The 16501-nt window shown below is 38.2% G+C and overlaps 4 protein-coding genes across 4 annotated transcripts; 1 reads left to right on the top strand and 3 right to left on the bottom strand.

Annotated features, from left to right (window-relative positions):
* Positions 1–30: 30 nt before the first annotated feature.
* Positions 31–6533, bottom strand: LOC100641961 (flocculation protein FLO11-like; the record flags this gene model as incomplete). The annotated part of the gene is made up of 9 exons (XM_020004795.1): positions 6311–6533; positions 4639–4759; positions 4487–4539; positions 3307–3379; positions 3117–3185; positions 2962–3038; positions 652–2836; positions 297–442; positions 31–222 (listed from the first exon to the last, which is right to left on the bottom strand). Coding segments are annotated over exons 1-9 (2958 nt in total), but the record flags the coding sequence as incomplete, so codon positions are not given.
* A 77-nt stretch (positions 6534–6610) lies between these two features.
* Positions 6611–8566, top strand: LOC100641835 (gastric triacylglycerol lipase-like). Its single transcript, XM_003383414.3, has 8 exons — positions 6611–6765; positions 6831–6942; positions 7004–7208; positions 7341–7584; positions 7691–7843; positions 7903–7974; positions 8039–8113; positions 8218–8566. Exons 1-8 carry the CDS (start codon positions 6688–6690, stop codon positions 8461–8463), a joined length of 1185 nt encoding a protein of 394 aa, XP_003383462.2. The 5' UTR covers positions 6611–6687; the 3' UTR covers positions 8464–8566.
* Positions 8532–12819, bottom strand: LOC100641709 (protein PAT1 homolog 1-like). The gene is made up of 16 exons (XM_003383413.2): positions 12715–12819; positions 12548–12623; positions 12376–12467; positions 11993–12127; positions 11691–11947; positions 11288–11360; positions 11160–11235; positions 10838–11100; positions 10544–10693; positions 10331–10468; positions 10159–10274; positions 9988–10072; positions 9849–9923; positions 9681–9800; positions 8818–8900; positions 8532–8765 (listed from the first exon to the last, which is right to left on the bottom strand). Exons 1-16 carry the CDS (start codon positions 12742–12744, stop codon positions 8648–8650), a joined length of 1887 nt encoding a protein of 628 aa, XP_003383461.2. The 5' UTR covers positions 12745–12819; the 3' UTR covers positions 8532–8647.
* Positions 12820–12881: 62 nt separating this feature from the next.
* Positions 12882–15696, bottom strand: LOC100641582 (serine/threonine-protein kinase 33-like). The gene is made up of 11 exons (XM_003383412.3): positions 15498–15696; positions 15333–15446; positions 15184–15288; positions 14640–14720; positions 14535–14592; positions 14399–14478; positions 14229–14316; positions 13986–14064; positions 13816–13928; positions 13632–13717; positions 12882–13443 (listed from the first exon to the last, which is right to left on the bottom strand). Exons 1-11 carry the CDS (start codon positions 15564–15566, stop codon positions 12997–12999), a joined length of 1320 nt encoding a protein of 439 aa, XP_003383460.1. The 5' UTR covers positions 15567–15696; the 3' UTR covers positions 12882–12996.
* Positions 15697–16501: the final 805 nt, after the last annotated feature.

The raw sequence follows: 16501 nt of genomic DNA, 5'->3' as shown, positions 1-16501 counted from the left end.
GAGGGAGGGAGGGAGGGAGAGAGAGAGAGAGAGAGGGAGAGATTTGATGATATTAGTATTAAATTGATATTGGTATTGTACCTTTTCCTCTAGCGATCTTTTCAAGGTGGTTACTTTAGTGGAGAGGTCGGTCATACTGGTCTCGTACATTGAGAGCATCTTTGATTTACTTTCCAGATCTTTCTTTAATTGACTCAACTGGTTTTCATAAGTCTCCAATAACTAAAAATAATAAATAAACAAAATAATAAACGCATAAATAATAATAAAAAAATTTAATATTCAAGTCCCCTTACTTCGGGGGTGGAGCTTTCATTCCTGTCTTGGAGTCCAGTTTCAAGGAAAGACTCAACGTCGCTATAATCCAGTCTATCGCTTCTGGTAGAACCTCTTCTAATTAATGCCCCACTGGATACTGACTGGAGGTCTCCTGGATAGCTACCTACAAATGTACATGTACATGTATTAACACAAAAACATTATGGACACTTACATTATGAATGGTACATGTACATGGATATTACATGTACAATTGTACATGTACATGTACATATAGTATATGCATACAGTACATGTATAGTTAGAAGTGATTATGGATGGTATATACATGTACATTCATAATTGGCATTACAAGTACACGATTATAGCTACCTGTGTTAAAACTATGTTTCTCAATGTCTTCTAAAGATCGTGGCCTATCAGTATTGCTTATTCTCCTCTCCCCAATCATTACTGAAGGGGGCGGAGCTTGAGAAGGTAGCCTCGTTAAAGACTCTCCAGAGGTCACTTGACCCAGCGATACTTCAGAAGACGAAAAACTTTCAGTCGAAGACGAGTGACCGACAGGTCTGACATGCTTATCGGCAGAAAGGGCGGAGTTATCGCCTTGCTTTCTAGAAAGAATGCTCCTCTTGGGTTGCTTGGCAACCTCGCCGCTGACAGCTGATTGGTTAGAGATCAAATGACTTGGAGAAGACGAGTTATTAAATATACGTCGAGACGCCTTGGGACTTAGAGAGTGAGCTCTCTGGAGTATCTGAGTGGACTCGGCACTAGGTAACATATTAGGCTGGACTTGAGATACGTTCTCCTTATTTGGAGATGAGAAACTCCGCCCCTTTCCCTCGTCGAGTCCTCCGCTGTCAGAAGGGCTGAGGGTTTCATCAACAGACATGCCCTCTGGGCTGGTTCTACGAACGTACTTCCTTTCAAAAGGTGATGGTGTCTCTGTCCCTCCAGCCATCCCAGTGCTACTAGTGTCACTGGTAGCCGAGCCTATTGAGCTGTTGCTGCTACGCTGATCAATCTTAGGGGGCGTGGCTTCGGTAGGTTGGGCTTGTAAGTCAAGTGATGGGTGTGTCTTTGTTGCTTTTGTGGGCGTGGTCTGCTGACTTGACGTCTGCTTCGGAGATTGTTCTTTTATCGGTGACGTATGTTGATGAGTAGGCGTGGCTTCTTGGTGAGTGGGTGTGGTTTCCTCGTGAGTAGGTGTGGTTACTTTGTGGGTGGGTGTGGTTTCTTCATTCAGTGTTGGTTCCGCTGGTAACTTATTCTCTTGTTTTGCTGACTCATCGCTCCTAGTATCCTCAATGTTACTCGTTAGCGAAGCTGCTTTACGAAGTTGTGAGGGTTTTTGAATTCCGAGTGGTTTCCTAGTCAATAAAGACAGTTTACTAGCACCTCCAGCCCCACCCACCAGTGCATTCCTAGCTCCGCCCACTCCGGGATTTCCAGAACTACTTTCAACACTCTCCTCTCCTTCCTTGGTAGGGGCATGGCCTACAGGTGACTTAAGTTTTGATGGTAATTGTGTTAACTTAGTGAGTTTAGAACCAGAGTTTGATTTTTCTAATTGATGCCCTTCTTCACCCGTACCTTTATTATCTCCAGTGACCGCTGGGCGTGTCAGTTTAGACAAACCACTCACTTTCTCTCCTCCCTTTTCTCCTCCTCCAGTACTTTCAATCGGAGCGGGTGATGATTCCTTTGACGACGTTAAACTCCGACTGATCCCTGATCCAGGCACTGATATTGATACAGGCGCATGATCCGCTGTATTTGATCTCTTGATCCCGTCGTTAGTCGATAAAACTAGTTTACTTTCTTCGGTTTTCGTAAGTTTCTGTAGTCTCGTTGGTCTGGCCAGTCCGGACCTCTCTGTGGGGGTGGAGCGACCGGAAGGCATCGATAGCTTCTTCCTAAGGCCAGGAGATGTTGACTCAGTTATTGAACTATTTGAACGACCTAATTTCGCCGCTGAAGCAACAGAAGAAGAAGATGAGGAGAGTTTTATATCATCGATAGACTCAGAGCTACTCGTAAGACTTGTTGTTCCTGTGGGCGACTTTAGAGATAGAGATGAAGGGCCCCCTGGGGACTTCAATCGACTTCCCTCCGCCCCCTTGGGGGGCTGTAAACTCGTTGGTTTAGCTATGCTGCTAGAAGGAGTCTCGGTGGGCGGAATAACCTCACTGTTACTCCTCTGTCTTTGATCCGTCCCTCCTCCTCCTCCGGACGAAGGCGATACAGTAACTGCCTTGTAAGGTATCCTCCTAGACTGAGCCATTGGGTCTAAACTGGTGGGTATGATACTACCGGCATGACGCCTGGGACCCAACTGCTGCTGTTTGCTACTATTATTATTATTAGCAGCAGAGGAGGTTGTGGTAGGTGGAGGGAATGAGGGTATGCTAGCAGGTGGGGCAGTGGCCACAGGAGTGCTGACAGGGCTTGTATTGACACTAGAAGAATTACTGTTTGATGGACTTGAAGACATACTGGTGCTTATTAAATGAGGGCTCTTTAATTTGGAACCACTACCATCTGATGGACGGACCTATTGCATAAATAATAATAATAAGAGAAAAGAGGATTAAATTTAAAATTATAAATTAGATACAAGTATTAGTATGAAAGTATGGGAATTTTAGTATGGGAATGGGATTATGAGAATGTATTTACAGAGTGCATCATACGAAGGCTTGGAGAGACTGGTCTCAATCTTGAGGAGGAAGGAGAGGGTTGAGCCTCTTCTGATGCTAGGGACAAATAGAAAAAAAAAGAAAGAAGACACAGTTATTATAGAATAGAATATGAGAGCTTCAGACTTGCTTTACCTTTTGGTTTAAATTGTGACAAGCTAAAGAATAATTGTAATATAGCTCTCATGCTTCCCTCACTTATATCTGTAATGAAAACAAAGAGAAGGAGACTGGAGTAGAGGAATGCTTTATGTGGTCACTTAGTGTACAAGTACAAAACCTCAAATCAACCACAAGACATAAAATATAAATTAGCTATTATTACCCTTTGCTGAAAATCCATTGCAATTAATGCCTATCCTTTGCAAGTACATAACACTTGCTTCAATATTCTGTTTCTAAAAAAAGGAGAAGAGAGACAATGACACATGTAATATTCATTCACTATGGGATACAGACAGGCAAAAACACAAAACCAGTTAAACCTGCACTTGCAAGCTAATTATTATTGATAATTAATTATAACTTCTCTTTACGTAATTAGTCCAATAATACACAAACACAGTAAGCAAGAAAAACAAGATGACGTATACACAGACCAGAATGTGAATATATCAATAAACACTCCATCATGTCACAAACAACAATAATACAAGAATTCTGTACACAAGGTACACTACATGCTAGTAGACATGCCTGTTTGTGCATTGAGGGCTTTGGCTTAAATCTGTTCACATTTAGTACTAGGATGTGAGTGACTCCAATTTATCAGAATTAACATTCTTTTTGTAACCGTCTTGAGCAGATTGGCCCAGTGGCAACCAATTGAGTGTAAATTTGGCAATAACGTATATTATGTACATTGTACATGTGTACATGTACATGTGTACATGTACATGCATGTATCTACATGGATTGTGTACATAGGTGTGTGTGTGTCTGTGTGTGTGTGTGTGTCCTCCTCCTCCTCCTTATTGCTCTCACAATAATCCAAACACACAAAGCAAGTGAGCCATGACATCAGACACACATGATAAGACTAATGATGCAAAGATAAAGAGAGTCATAGAGCAACAGAGAGAGAGAGAGGGAGAGGAGGAATTGGAGAATTTAAAATATTGTTATTATTTTTGCCTCACACATATTAGCCCATTACCAAACATGGGCCTAGAGCCAAACCACTAACACACACACTCTCTCTATAGAGATGGAACTAACACACATACAGTAACTAGTGATAGAGAACGAAACACACACACACACACACAGCAGGAGACAGAATTCGCATAGTGCCACACAAGATCAGAGACGAGATAAGAATTATTAAAATTCAATTATTCGAATAGAAACTTAAAGTGAAAATGATGCATATACTGATAATATTAAGAGTGGATAATTCCACTCTTGATAATACTCATATTGATGATAATACTGATACTGATCCTATCAATAATTAATAATACTAACACTGATACTAACACTGATTCTGATTCAAATCAACTTACTCTCTCGCTATCGTTATCAGGCGAACTCAATATGCCAGGAACATCTTCATGGACTAACAAAAAAAGAGAACACAAATAATGAGTTCATAATCATTAATTTATTAATAATACATGTAACTATTATTATAAATGAGGTAAATGCATGTACTTACCAACTGCTTGTATTATTTTAGGTAAGATGAACCCGTCAGGGATATCTTTGTGGAGGTCGTTGACTTGAACGTCAGTTAGTCCTGCCTTCTTGAGCCTGTTGTTGGCCCAATCAGTGTATACCTTTAAAAGATTTAAAAATAATAATAATAACAGAATATTAAGAATATTAATAATAATAGGAATACTATACATGTACAACAAATGTAGTATTATGATAAGTGACAGGTATAACGGTTTTTCTAAACTAACTAAAGGAAAACAAGAGAGAGATACATGTGTAATATTGTTAGAACAATTCTCTTAATGCTACAAAACAGCTGCAGTAAGGAGGCAGAGAATCTTAATAATAATAATTTATTATTATTATTATAAGATAAAGAAGCCAAAAAATCCCCACAAGTATAACCAAACATGACCTGTATGTATAAAATACATGTACATGCATCAAAAGCACATGTACTGTACATGTACACATATATGTAAAAGGGAAAGGGAAAAAATAATTTAACCAAATATAGAGGATAGGTACATTAAAAACACACTCTCTCAGTGTATTCTCTCCTTTCTCTCCCACTCATATTATCAAATGTCTCCCACAACACACTTAGCACTAACTAACCACTGGGAATGATCAGGGGAATAAAGAAGGAAGGAGGAGAGAGAAAGAGAGAGAGAGAGAGAGAGAGAGAGAGAAAGAGGGAGGGAGGGAGGGAGGGAGAGAAAGAAAATAGATGTGTTCACCCAACCACAACTGTTTTTATCCCTCACCCAAATGTTACATAATGCAAACACATTAACATAAAATGACTGAAAAGTAAAAGGATATAATAATAGTAAGATAGTAAGAAAGTTCTGGGCACAAACAAGTCTCATCAAAGACAAGGGCAATACACATCAACACACACAGGATATCCTAATCATGATTGGACTCACATCCTCCTTCTTTTGCCCTCTCTCTCTCACTCCATTCTCTCACATACATGTGTATATATATACACACACACACAGTCTCAGAGACACATAGTCTTAATAATGATGATCTAATTCTTACACAATATTATGTAGACAATAACAAAAGGAAATAATGTTCATGAGTTTTTATGGCAAAACTAATCAATGCAATGGAAAATGGTAGGAGAAAGAGAGAGAGAGAGAGAAAGAGAGAGAGAGAGAGAGAGGGAGACATGAAAGGTTGCAAGAATATGTGCCTGTATGTCTGTCTTCTTCTTTGTGTGAGTGTGTGTGTGGTAAAAATGACAGGAGGCATGTAAAGCTGGGAAAAACAGGGGCCATAGTGCTCTTAATAGTAATCGTATTCATAATTATTAATTATTTAATTGAATGTTGTTACAAATACTGTCAGAGCTAAATGTTATGAAACGTGCAGACAACATAGAATAGGAATCACCTACGCATGCACAATGCTTTTATTGTTATTATGACTATATATTCCAAAATTTTATTCCAAAATATAATACAGGACACAGGTGTGTTTACAATTTAAAGTGCAGTAGTGTCAAGCAAAGACAGTTTCACAATATTTCATGTACACACATATAAAATATACAAATACATAGACTGAAAGGGAGAAGAGAATAAAGGGACGATGGCTGGTTTTCGAAATAAGAGAGGGGAAGATGTAAGAGGCAGCGATTATATCGATGATCTTACCTTCCTTTGATCTGTTTTAACAGCAGCAATACGGGACGTCATTTTTACAGAAACACGCTAGTCTCAGTCTCTATCCTGAACCGTTGCTGTATTTCTCAGTCGAATAAAATATCTCTCCAAACAGCTACAAACTTCTTTATGGCTATAATCCCATGCAAGAGCTCGCCTTATTACCAAATCTGCGAAGAAAGGAGAAATATACGTGTAGAATATGCGGAGAGGAACGGACCTCGGTTTAAAGGTGTGGTTAGTTTAGTTCAGCCACGCCTTCCAATTTTGCTGCAGGTAGCCACACCTCCACAAGAATAAGGTGTCATTTATCGTATGATCTTCAGCTGAGCTAAGGCGCTATTATAGCAAGCAAAGCAGCAACGAAAATGGCCAGGATAATTCTAATTGCTTGTCTCTTTCACTTTATATTCGCTTCCACTCCTCCCGAGGCAAAATACACCCCAGTAAGAAGCAATATTAAAATAAGAATAAACCTTAATAATTAATTTTCTAATTATTTTCTAATTAGTTGCAAATGATAACGAGCGCTGGGTATCCTGGTGAAAGCCATAGCGTCACTACAAGAGATGGATACGTGCTAGGACTTCAAAGAATTTCTTATGGAAGGACTGGGAAAACAAGTAAAAATAAAAATTGTCATTACACAATTCAATAATCATGAATAATTATTAAACATTTTAGATGCTACCCGCCCTGTCATATTCCTCCAGCATGGACTCCTTTGTGCTAGCACTAACTGGATAACCAACGGCCCCAGTGACAGTTTGGGTTTCATTTTGGCTGATGCAGGCTTTGATGTGTGGCTTGGTAATGTACGCGGCAACACTTACTCCAGGGAACATGTGAAGTATAACCCAGACAAGGATAAAGAGTTTTGGGATTTTAGGTATGACAATGATTTATTATTATTAGCGTTGTTATTATTATTATTTATTATTATTATTAGCGTTAATATTATTATTATTATCATGCAAAGGTGTCAATCAGATTGAATTTATCGCACCCTTTATTTACCTAGTTTTGATGAACATGCCCTCATCGACCTACCCACAATGATTGATTATGCCCTATCCGTATCAGGGCAGAATAGCACGTACTACGTTGGACACTCTCAGGGTACTATGATGGGGTTTGCTGGGTTCTCTTCTAATGCAACACTCGCCTCCAAAATACGAGGATTCTTTGCCTTGGCTCCAGTATCAACCGTCAAAGACATTGAAGGAATGTTTGCCTATATTGCAAAAATTTACAAAGTTTTAGTAGTAAGTTGATATCAATATTTTAAAGCCTAATCGAAAAATTAAAAATGTAGAAATATATCAAATATTTAATATTAGTTTTCTCATCAATCTTCTTTTTTTCCCTCAGCCATTTTTCAGTGTTACCGGCGTCGGAGAGTTTGTACCTAACAAGAGTATCATAGACAAAGCCGGTGAGCTTTTTTGCTTTTCTAAAATCGAAGAAGTGTGTGGAAACGTGCTCTTCCTGATATGTGGATTTGATGAGAAAAACCTCAACGATGTAAGAGGAATATAATGACAATAAATGTCAAGCTTTCAAATTTCCATTCCGATACCTAGAGTCTCATTCCCGTGTATCTTGGACACACACCAGCTGGGACTTCAGTTCAAAATGTGGTCCACTGGGCACAAGTAAGAATGTCATCGTTGGAAAAGTACATGCTCATCTTCCCCCCCTCTCTCTCCCCTCCCTCAGATGGTTAAATCTGGTGCATTTCAAATGTATGACTATGGCTCAGCTTCTGCTAACAAAGAGCATTACAATGGAAATGTAAGCACATCACACATGTACATCAATCAATTGTGCTTCTCTTCCCCCCCCCTCATCTTTTATCCTCTTATTCTTATCGCCACTTCTCTCCTCTTTCTTTCCAGTCTACTCCTCCGCTTTACAATCTATCCCAGTTTCCTGTACCCACGTACCTATTCACCGGTAATAAGGACTGGCTGGCTGACCCGACTGATGTTAAAGGATTGATTAATAAACTGAATACAACCTCCAATTCGCTGAAAGGCGTCACTAATATACCCTATTATGAACACTTGGATTTCATATGGGGAATAGATGCTGCTGAGAAGGTCTATAAAGTTATCATTAGCTATATTAATGGTAGTAATTAATTAATTATTAATTAATTAATTAATTATCATCCTGCTAGCAACTCTCTCTTAATTATAATTATTGTGTGTTTATTTTTAATGATTTTTATGGCTAATATATAAAGAGAAAAAATGAAAAAAAAACATGTAACAAGAATAAATGAAAGTAGTACACCAATAAAGAAATATTACACAAAATAATTTATTATTGGTAGGCGTGATTACTTATGGGCGTGGCCAGGTCACCTAATATTTTCAAAATGTCCGACGACTTTACATTTAATAAAACTATAGTCTTGTTTAGCTGAGCAATGGACTTGTGCCTAATGGTAATTAATATTCATAGTTTAAGCCCCTCCCCCATTGGTAACTCACCATTCGGTTATTTCAGTATCAGAGCTCTGAGTCAGTATACTAGCTCCTCTTGTTAGTAAAGATATTGTGACATTATGTAGAAACTATTCAGAGGAATAAGGAACAAAAGACAAAGCGTAGCATAAGGGCATCAATATGTATCAGAAAATGTAATAAAAATTGGGGGTGATTTCAGAGCCACTTTTTGGAAAAAACCATGGGCTATAGCCTTGGGTATTTTTCAGAAATCGGCTCATTTTTTTAAATGGCCGTAACTCAAAAAATTTAAGTCGGAATCAGCTCAAACTTTCTACATTGCATAAGAGCATCAATATGCATCAGAAAATGTAATAAAAATTGGGGGTGACTTTGGAGCCATTTTTTGGAAAAAACCACGGGCTATAGCCTTGGGTATTTTTCAGAAATTGGCTCATTTTTAAAATGGCCGTAACTCAATAAATTTAAGCCGGAATCAGCTCAAACTTTCTACATAGCATAAGGACATCAATGTGTATCAGAAAATGTAATAAAATTTGGGGGTGATTTGGGAGCCATTTTTTGGAAAAAACCATGGGCTATAGCCTTGGGTATTTTTCAGAAATTGGCTCATTTTTTAAAATGGCCATAACTCAAAAAATTGAAGTCAGAATCAGCTCAAACTTTCTACATTGCATAAGGACATCAATATGTATCAGAAAATGTAATAAAAATTGGGAGTGATTTCGGAGCCATTTTTGGAAAAAACCATGGGCTATAGTACAGGGTATTTTTCAGAAATTGGTTTGCCATGCATTTAATTCAAGTGAGGAGTACATTAATATGTACAAATGGAATAAAAATGATGCATAGTACACAGATTAAACATTTCAGTTAGATATTCTTACTGGATTCTCTGATATCTTGCTATTAAATGAAGCAGTGATGAACTTTAAATGTACATTAATATCATTTAGAGACAACTTTAATATTATCCCATTAATTGGAGGTAACAGCTCAGGCAGTACCTAAAAACAATAATCGAGGATAATAATTAATGAATATGTGAAGTTGACCTTATCAACCGAGTCTTTCTTAATAATACTATAAATGTTAGTTGTAATGGACTGTAGGACTATGTTACCATGCAACTGAATAGAGAAAAGCAAAAAAAGGAATAAAATATAAGATCAGTGAATGGCTATTTTAAGAAACCTCATTAAGGAATGGAAGAATCCTTTGAACAACCCTCTTCCCTTTTCTGAAGTGTAACATTTGATGAAAGAATGTTGCACTTTCCCTAAAAATAAACAACAACCTTCCTCAATTACTCCCTCCCCTCTCTCTCCCTCCCTCCTTCCCTACCTCTCTCTCTCTCTCTCTCACTTTATGACTGCTCCATTTTCATCCACTTCCAATTTCAATAATTTAAATATCTGACTGCTCGCATCTTCTTCGGGCGAGACCTCATTGTCCTCCAGTTTAATCAATAGATTATAGAGCTAAAAAAATAAACAAACAAACAAAAAAATTAACACAAACAATTCAAGGTCCATACCTCTTCAATGTACATCAGTATAAGCCTCTTCTTACTCCCACTCATTACAGTACTACTGGTATTGTCTCTTTTATTAATTTCACTCGAGAGTCCAACATCAATGCTCCTTCTGGGAGCAGTGACTGAGCTAACACTTAACTATATAATCGATAAAAAAATTATAATAATAGTTTCGGCTCTTTTAATTGCTTTTCGTTATAAAATGGATATTACTTTTCCGAGAGTGTTTTCAAATTCAACTTTGCTTCTCTTCTTGTCGTCTTTACTGACAGGCGGTGGTAATGTCATGTCGTCCATCTTGTTATCAGAAGAAACCACACCCTCTCCTTTGATCTGTTCCTGAAACTTCTTCTGGACATAACGCTATAAAGAGAGAGAGAGAGAGAGAGAGACGCTTAAGATTATAAGAAGTCTTTCAAAAAAGGAAGAATAAAATTAACCCAAACAAACTGTAAAAAGGCTTGAATAAATGAAAAAAAAAATAATAATAATAATGATAATAATAACCTGATAATAATAGTCCTCAATCAGTGGGCTGGTATTATGGAGCTGAAGGAGCTGGACTTTAATGACCCATTCCTTCTCTTTCGTGCTCATAAACCCACTCCCGTCTGGTTTTAAATCGGACAACATCTCGTGCATTTTTGAAGGATATCGTGGAGGAGCTGGAGGAGCAATGAAAGGCATTGGACCATGAGGAGGAGGTGGGTGTGGATGTGGCCCCATATATGGTCTATAGGGGATCATGTGGGGATGAGGAGGATAACCCCCTAATTAAAATAACGATATTAAAAAATTAAATGTACGTAAAATAATAATAATAATTTACTGGGAATTAAATGAGGGGGCGGTCCCATTAGTGGCACGTTTGGAGGGAGTGGTCCTCTTATCATTGGTGGGTGTGGCTAAACATTAATTTATGAATGAATAATTATTGTTAGAAAAATTACAAATTACCGGCGGTAATAAGACTCTGTGTGGTGGGCCAGGTGGGTGTGGGGGCCTGCCCATCGGGAGAGGGCCACGATAACTAGATATTGAATAATAATAATAATAATAATAATAATAATAATAATAATAATAATAATAATAATAATAATAATAATGATAATAATAATAATAATCCATGTAATATCAGTGTAAATTTCTGTGGCATAAATATTTTGCAAATTGCCATCAAAATGGCATTTGCGGATTTTATTTTTGCAAATTCACAATGCCTTTTAATCTAAATAGGCCAAAAAATTATGTACCAAGATTTCAAGAATTAAATTTCTGCGATTTTCCCAAATCCGTAAAAATAGCAAAAAATCTGGGCGACAAAAAATTCTAGCTATACGGTGATAATAATACGACTTACTACATCATAGGATGTCTGATATAGACAGGATGATGAGGTAGAGGAGAGTGGCCAGGAGGAGGTGGAGGATGATGATAAACGTTACTAGGAGAAGAGGAGAGGTGTGGATGGGAAGGAGAGTGAGCAGGGTGAGGTGAGCTGAGGGAGGGAGAGGAGGAAGGAGGAGGAGGAGAAGGAGACATTGAAGACGACAGAAAATCTTTCTCTAGATCCTCGACTGTTCTCATCTTGGGAACGACTTTTGGGCTACTAAAAGGCTGAGAGAGGATAATGGTAGCTTCATGAAAAGAAACCATACTTACCTTCCGACCTGGAGAAGGTAATTCAGGAGAGCTCCATATGTTAAGGGTCGATGGGGAAGGAGAGCCAGCAGGGAGTGCTGGAGTGTCCCATAGATCCTTTAGCTTTATGTCGTGGAATTTTGATAATACCTTAGCCTAATGTTGATTGGATTATTATAACATAAAATGGGTGTACTGCATTTCAAATGATGGTGATGATCATTATAGCAATGAAGTATACTAAATTTAGAATTGTGAATATTTAACATTAGGATAATAGTAAGTAAAATTTCCAAAAACAACTTTTCCATTCTGAACCAAAATGAAAACTAGCCAATTCACTATACTATTATAACGTCTTTACTATTATTATTTATTTATTTATCTATTTATTTTTTAACTACCTCTTCATCCCGCTCTTCATCTGGTTGACTAGTAGTGAGTTTGTGTTTTTCTGGTTCAACATTAGATTCATGATACGACTCCCAATCACCTTCTGTAAGAAAAGGAAAGAATATACATACATTTAAATAAATAAATATACTATAATTAACAATAGTATTGTACTACACTCACCTACTGCTCCATTTCCAAATGTTTCATCATTTAATTCATCAATTGCATCATCTTCATTAAACTGACTCTCCATGGTCTAGAAAAAGGAGGTACAAGTAGGAGTAGGATGATACTCTTATTTTCTGATTTCCAAAGGCTAGTATAAACCCTCGTCTCTTTTCCCTTACCAAAGTATCTTTATTATTCTCTCTGCTCATCTCTTCAATGTTCCTCCAGCTAATTTACAACACGCAGCGCAGGAAGAGCATGGAACCCATTAAAAAGGTGTGTCCCAATTTAACCACGCCCGCTTGAAATTTAAAAAATAATGACCTCGCAAACAGAATCGAGCATATTTTTACTGAATAATTTATTATTAATTTATATTATACATGTTATAATAATTATTACAGATAGTAAGTGATGAATTCCATTTAAAGGGTGCAGTAATTATTGTCAAAGTGTAATAACTAATTTCTTGCACTTAGTTTCCTACTGTTAGCCCCGCCCCCAGCCCCACCTCCGCCTCCTCCTCCTCCTCTTCCTCTTGTAGATTGCAATCGTCCTGTACTGATTGACGACGATACTGTCTTCTTGTGGGTTGGGCCACTTGAAGCCCCACCCATAGCCCCACCCGTTTTCTTTGATGTCATCAATGGCATTCGATTGGCTGATGTTGAACGAGGTAGACTAGCACTTTTCATTTGTACGGGAGTTGGACTTTTATTCAGACGTCCTTTGGCATCTCCTCCTCCTCCTCCTCCTCCTGTGGTTGATGGGGGCGTGTCTTTATCTGATATTGATATGGTTGGTGGAGAAGTATCAGAAGTCTTATGAGAGCTAGAGTGAGGATGAGGGGGAGGAGAGTCATCAGCTAGCATCATAAGAGGATCGATCCTTTTACGAACAGCTCCACCCTGAAAGGAGAGAGAGGAGAGAGAGAGAGGGGGAGAGGGAGAGAGAGGGAGGGAGGGAGAGAGAGGGAGGGAGGGAGAGAGAGGGACGGAGGGAGAGAGAGGGAGGGAGGGAGAGAGAGGGAGAGGGAGAGAGAGAGAGAGAGAGAGTGAAAGGGTGATAAACATGTACAGTAGACAGTAGTTCTTACTGTTATCCACGAATCCTCCAGTACTTGTCTAGCTGTCATTCTATTGATAGTACTAACGTTTAACATGCCACGGACTAACTCCTTTGCTGTATCATAATGCATGCAGGGTATGAATGAAAAAGGAAGAAAATTATAGCAAAATAAAATTAAATATATGGTAGTTAATTGTTTTGCAGTTACATACCTCCATCACTAATGCTGATCCATTCTGGCTCTTTAAATTTTAAAGCTCCACACATTATCTGCTCCTCTAACAGCGGGGCAGTCTCTGCATTGAAGGGCATACGGCCACATAAACTATAAAGTAGAGGGAGGAATAGTTTAATACGTGCAGTCATAAAATGAGTAACTCACAGTGCATACATTATCACACCCATGCTCCAAACGTCACACAGTTTGCTGTATTCGTGTTTATTGTTCAATACTTCTGGAGCTGCACCATGTATACATCATAATACGTACATGTGAGAAAGAGAATGAGAACAGTAACTACATGCCAGATTACAATGATATCAAAATAAACAAACTTATGATGTCATAATATTATAGTACAATAGTTGCATTGACGTCATGATCACATGACTATCATATGCTCACCCATGTAGTATAGGGTGCCACACCTACTGGACATCAGGTCATCACATCCAGGTAACCCTTTCATATGTGACAGACCAAAATCAGTTACCTAATTAGAATAAAGTATAAAAATTTTGCTTCAACTCTCACACTCTTTTTTCCCTTTCTCTCTCTCTCTCCTTCCCCTTTACTTTTATATTAAATGGTGCATCATTAATGCAAGAGGTTGATAATAATATATTTTCTAGTTTAAGGTCCCTGTGTACCATATCTATACAACAATGAAGATAATGTTTTATACATGTACATGTACATGTACCCCAGTACCTTTATCATGCATGTACACAACAGCTTCTGCTAGCTGCTTCATAATGACTTTCACCTCCTAATTATTATGACTATAATAATAGTTGATTTTTGATAGATTATTACATTTTCTTTAAATGATTTCTTTTCTTTTAATATATCGGATAATTCTCCTCCTCTACATAGCTCTAACACCATGAACACTTTCTGTTGGCATAGAATGAGAGAGAGAGGGAGAGAGAGAGAGAGAGAGAGAGAGAGAGAGAGAGAGAGAGAGAGAGAGAGAGAGAGAGAGAGAGAGAGAGAGAGAGAGAGAGAGAGAGAGAGAGAGAGAGAGAGAGAGAGAGAGAGAGAGAGAGAGAAAACGAAGCATTACAATTTTAGCAAGAGTACTTAAGTATTGTTATAATTGGCAAAAATTCTTTATAATACAAAACTGATAAATTATGACACCATCAACACCAACCAATGTGGGAATATTGTCAAGTTGATTATTAATTGTATAACAACACTTCCTTCCATTTCTCACCATTTTAACATGGAAAAACCTGCACTGCATTAGTATGGGGACTACATTACTAGCATACTACATCACTTATAGCATAAATCAATGCAGATATCAATCATAAAATTACAGATGATGATTTACAATAATCATTACTAGCCTTACTTTTGGAGTTTCGAAAACTTCTACCAACTTAATAATATGAGGATGATCAACGTGATTGAGTACTTGTATTTCCCTCTCGAGAAGCTGTATGGAGACACTCCCAGGCTATCAGGAAATTTAAAAAATGCTACTATCATTATTATCACTACTTTGTCTTTGTGGACCATTTTAATTGCGAATTTCTCTTTAGAGTTTACAGAAGTTGCTTCCCAGACTACACCAAAGGCACCCTTTCCAAGCATCTCACCAAGACTATAGTCTACCTAGTGATAGGAATAATACAGGGCTTGTGTGAAAAATTTGCTGCATTTTACTTCAATGCCAGAGTCATCTTCGATCCTTGTTCTTGGTCTGTTCCTAGGCGAATGGAGGTGACCAGCCATTACAGAAGAATGCTTAGAGAGACAGTAAAGCTGCAGAGGGTCCTTCCCTTTCTCCTTTTCTTGCAACAACCTTTAATTTTTGCAGCAACTAAAGGAGACAGCTGTGTGGAGAGAGTTGTTTGTTTACATCACCACGCCCATTATCGGTCACGCCCGTATAAGTATCTAGTAAACCAGTCCTTCGCCAAACACAGTAATCCTCCGTGGACTCCAGTTTATTGAAACTCCGCCTACACAATGTAACCACGCCCATAATGTGAGGGTCACTCGTGAATATAAATCAGCTTGTACACACATACACGCGCTGCCTGAAGATCTCTTTTCCCTCTCCTACTTCCCTCTCCTTCCCTCACCTCTTGTTCCTGTCCTCCTCTCACCACCTGTACTGTTGACTGTTCCTCAACAACAAATCCTTTAGCCTGTGGAGAGGGACCCGCTAATAAGCGGCCCGTGATAACAACAAAAATGATGGTAAGTGACCCATTACTACAATAATACATAGATATACACGTACTCTCATTGGCTACGGTTGCATTTAGAAGCCCTCAGCCATGATTGCAAGCTCACCTAGTTGTTACATAATGCAGGCTCTAATGTGTTCACTCTGCTGTATGTACATTCTATGTTGTGTGTGAGCAAGGTCCTAATGAGGTCCTAATTTGTTATTTTTGAGATGCGTTTGCTTGTTTTGTTTTTGTTAATACTCTGCATAATATTTGTTACTAATATCGAGTAATTTGTAAACTATTATGACGATAATTAATAGTAATTTATTTGCGTAATTCTACCCTTTCTCTCTCTTTACCATGTGTTCCTCTAATCTCACCCTCCTCTCTCTCTCTCTTAATTTTTTGTATACGTACGTACGTTATACATTTGGGTGCTATACTCATTACTGTCGTCATGACAACTGTTATGCCACTTGCTAGCTCAAT

This window comes from Amphimedon queenslandica, unplaced genomic scaffold (genome assembly GCF_000090795.2).
Source record: "Amphimedon queenslandica unplaced genomic scaffold, v1.1 AMPQUscaffold_13511, whole genome shotgun sequence".
NCBI classification, from domain to species: Eukaryota; Metazoa; Porifera; class Demospongiae; order Haplosclerida; family Niphatidae; genus Amphimedon; species Amphimedon queenslandica.
The sequence above is the reverse complement of the archived record's forward strand: the minus strand, read 5'-3'. Positions and strand labels throughout refer to the sequence as shown.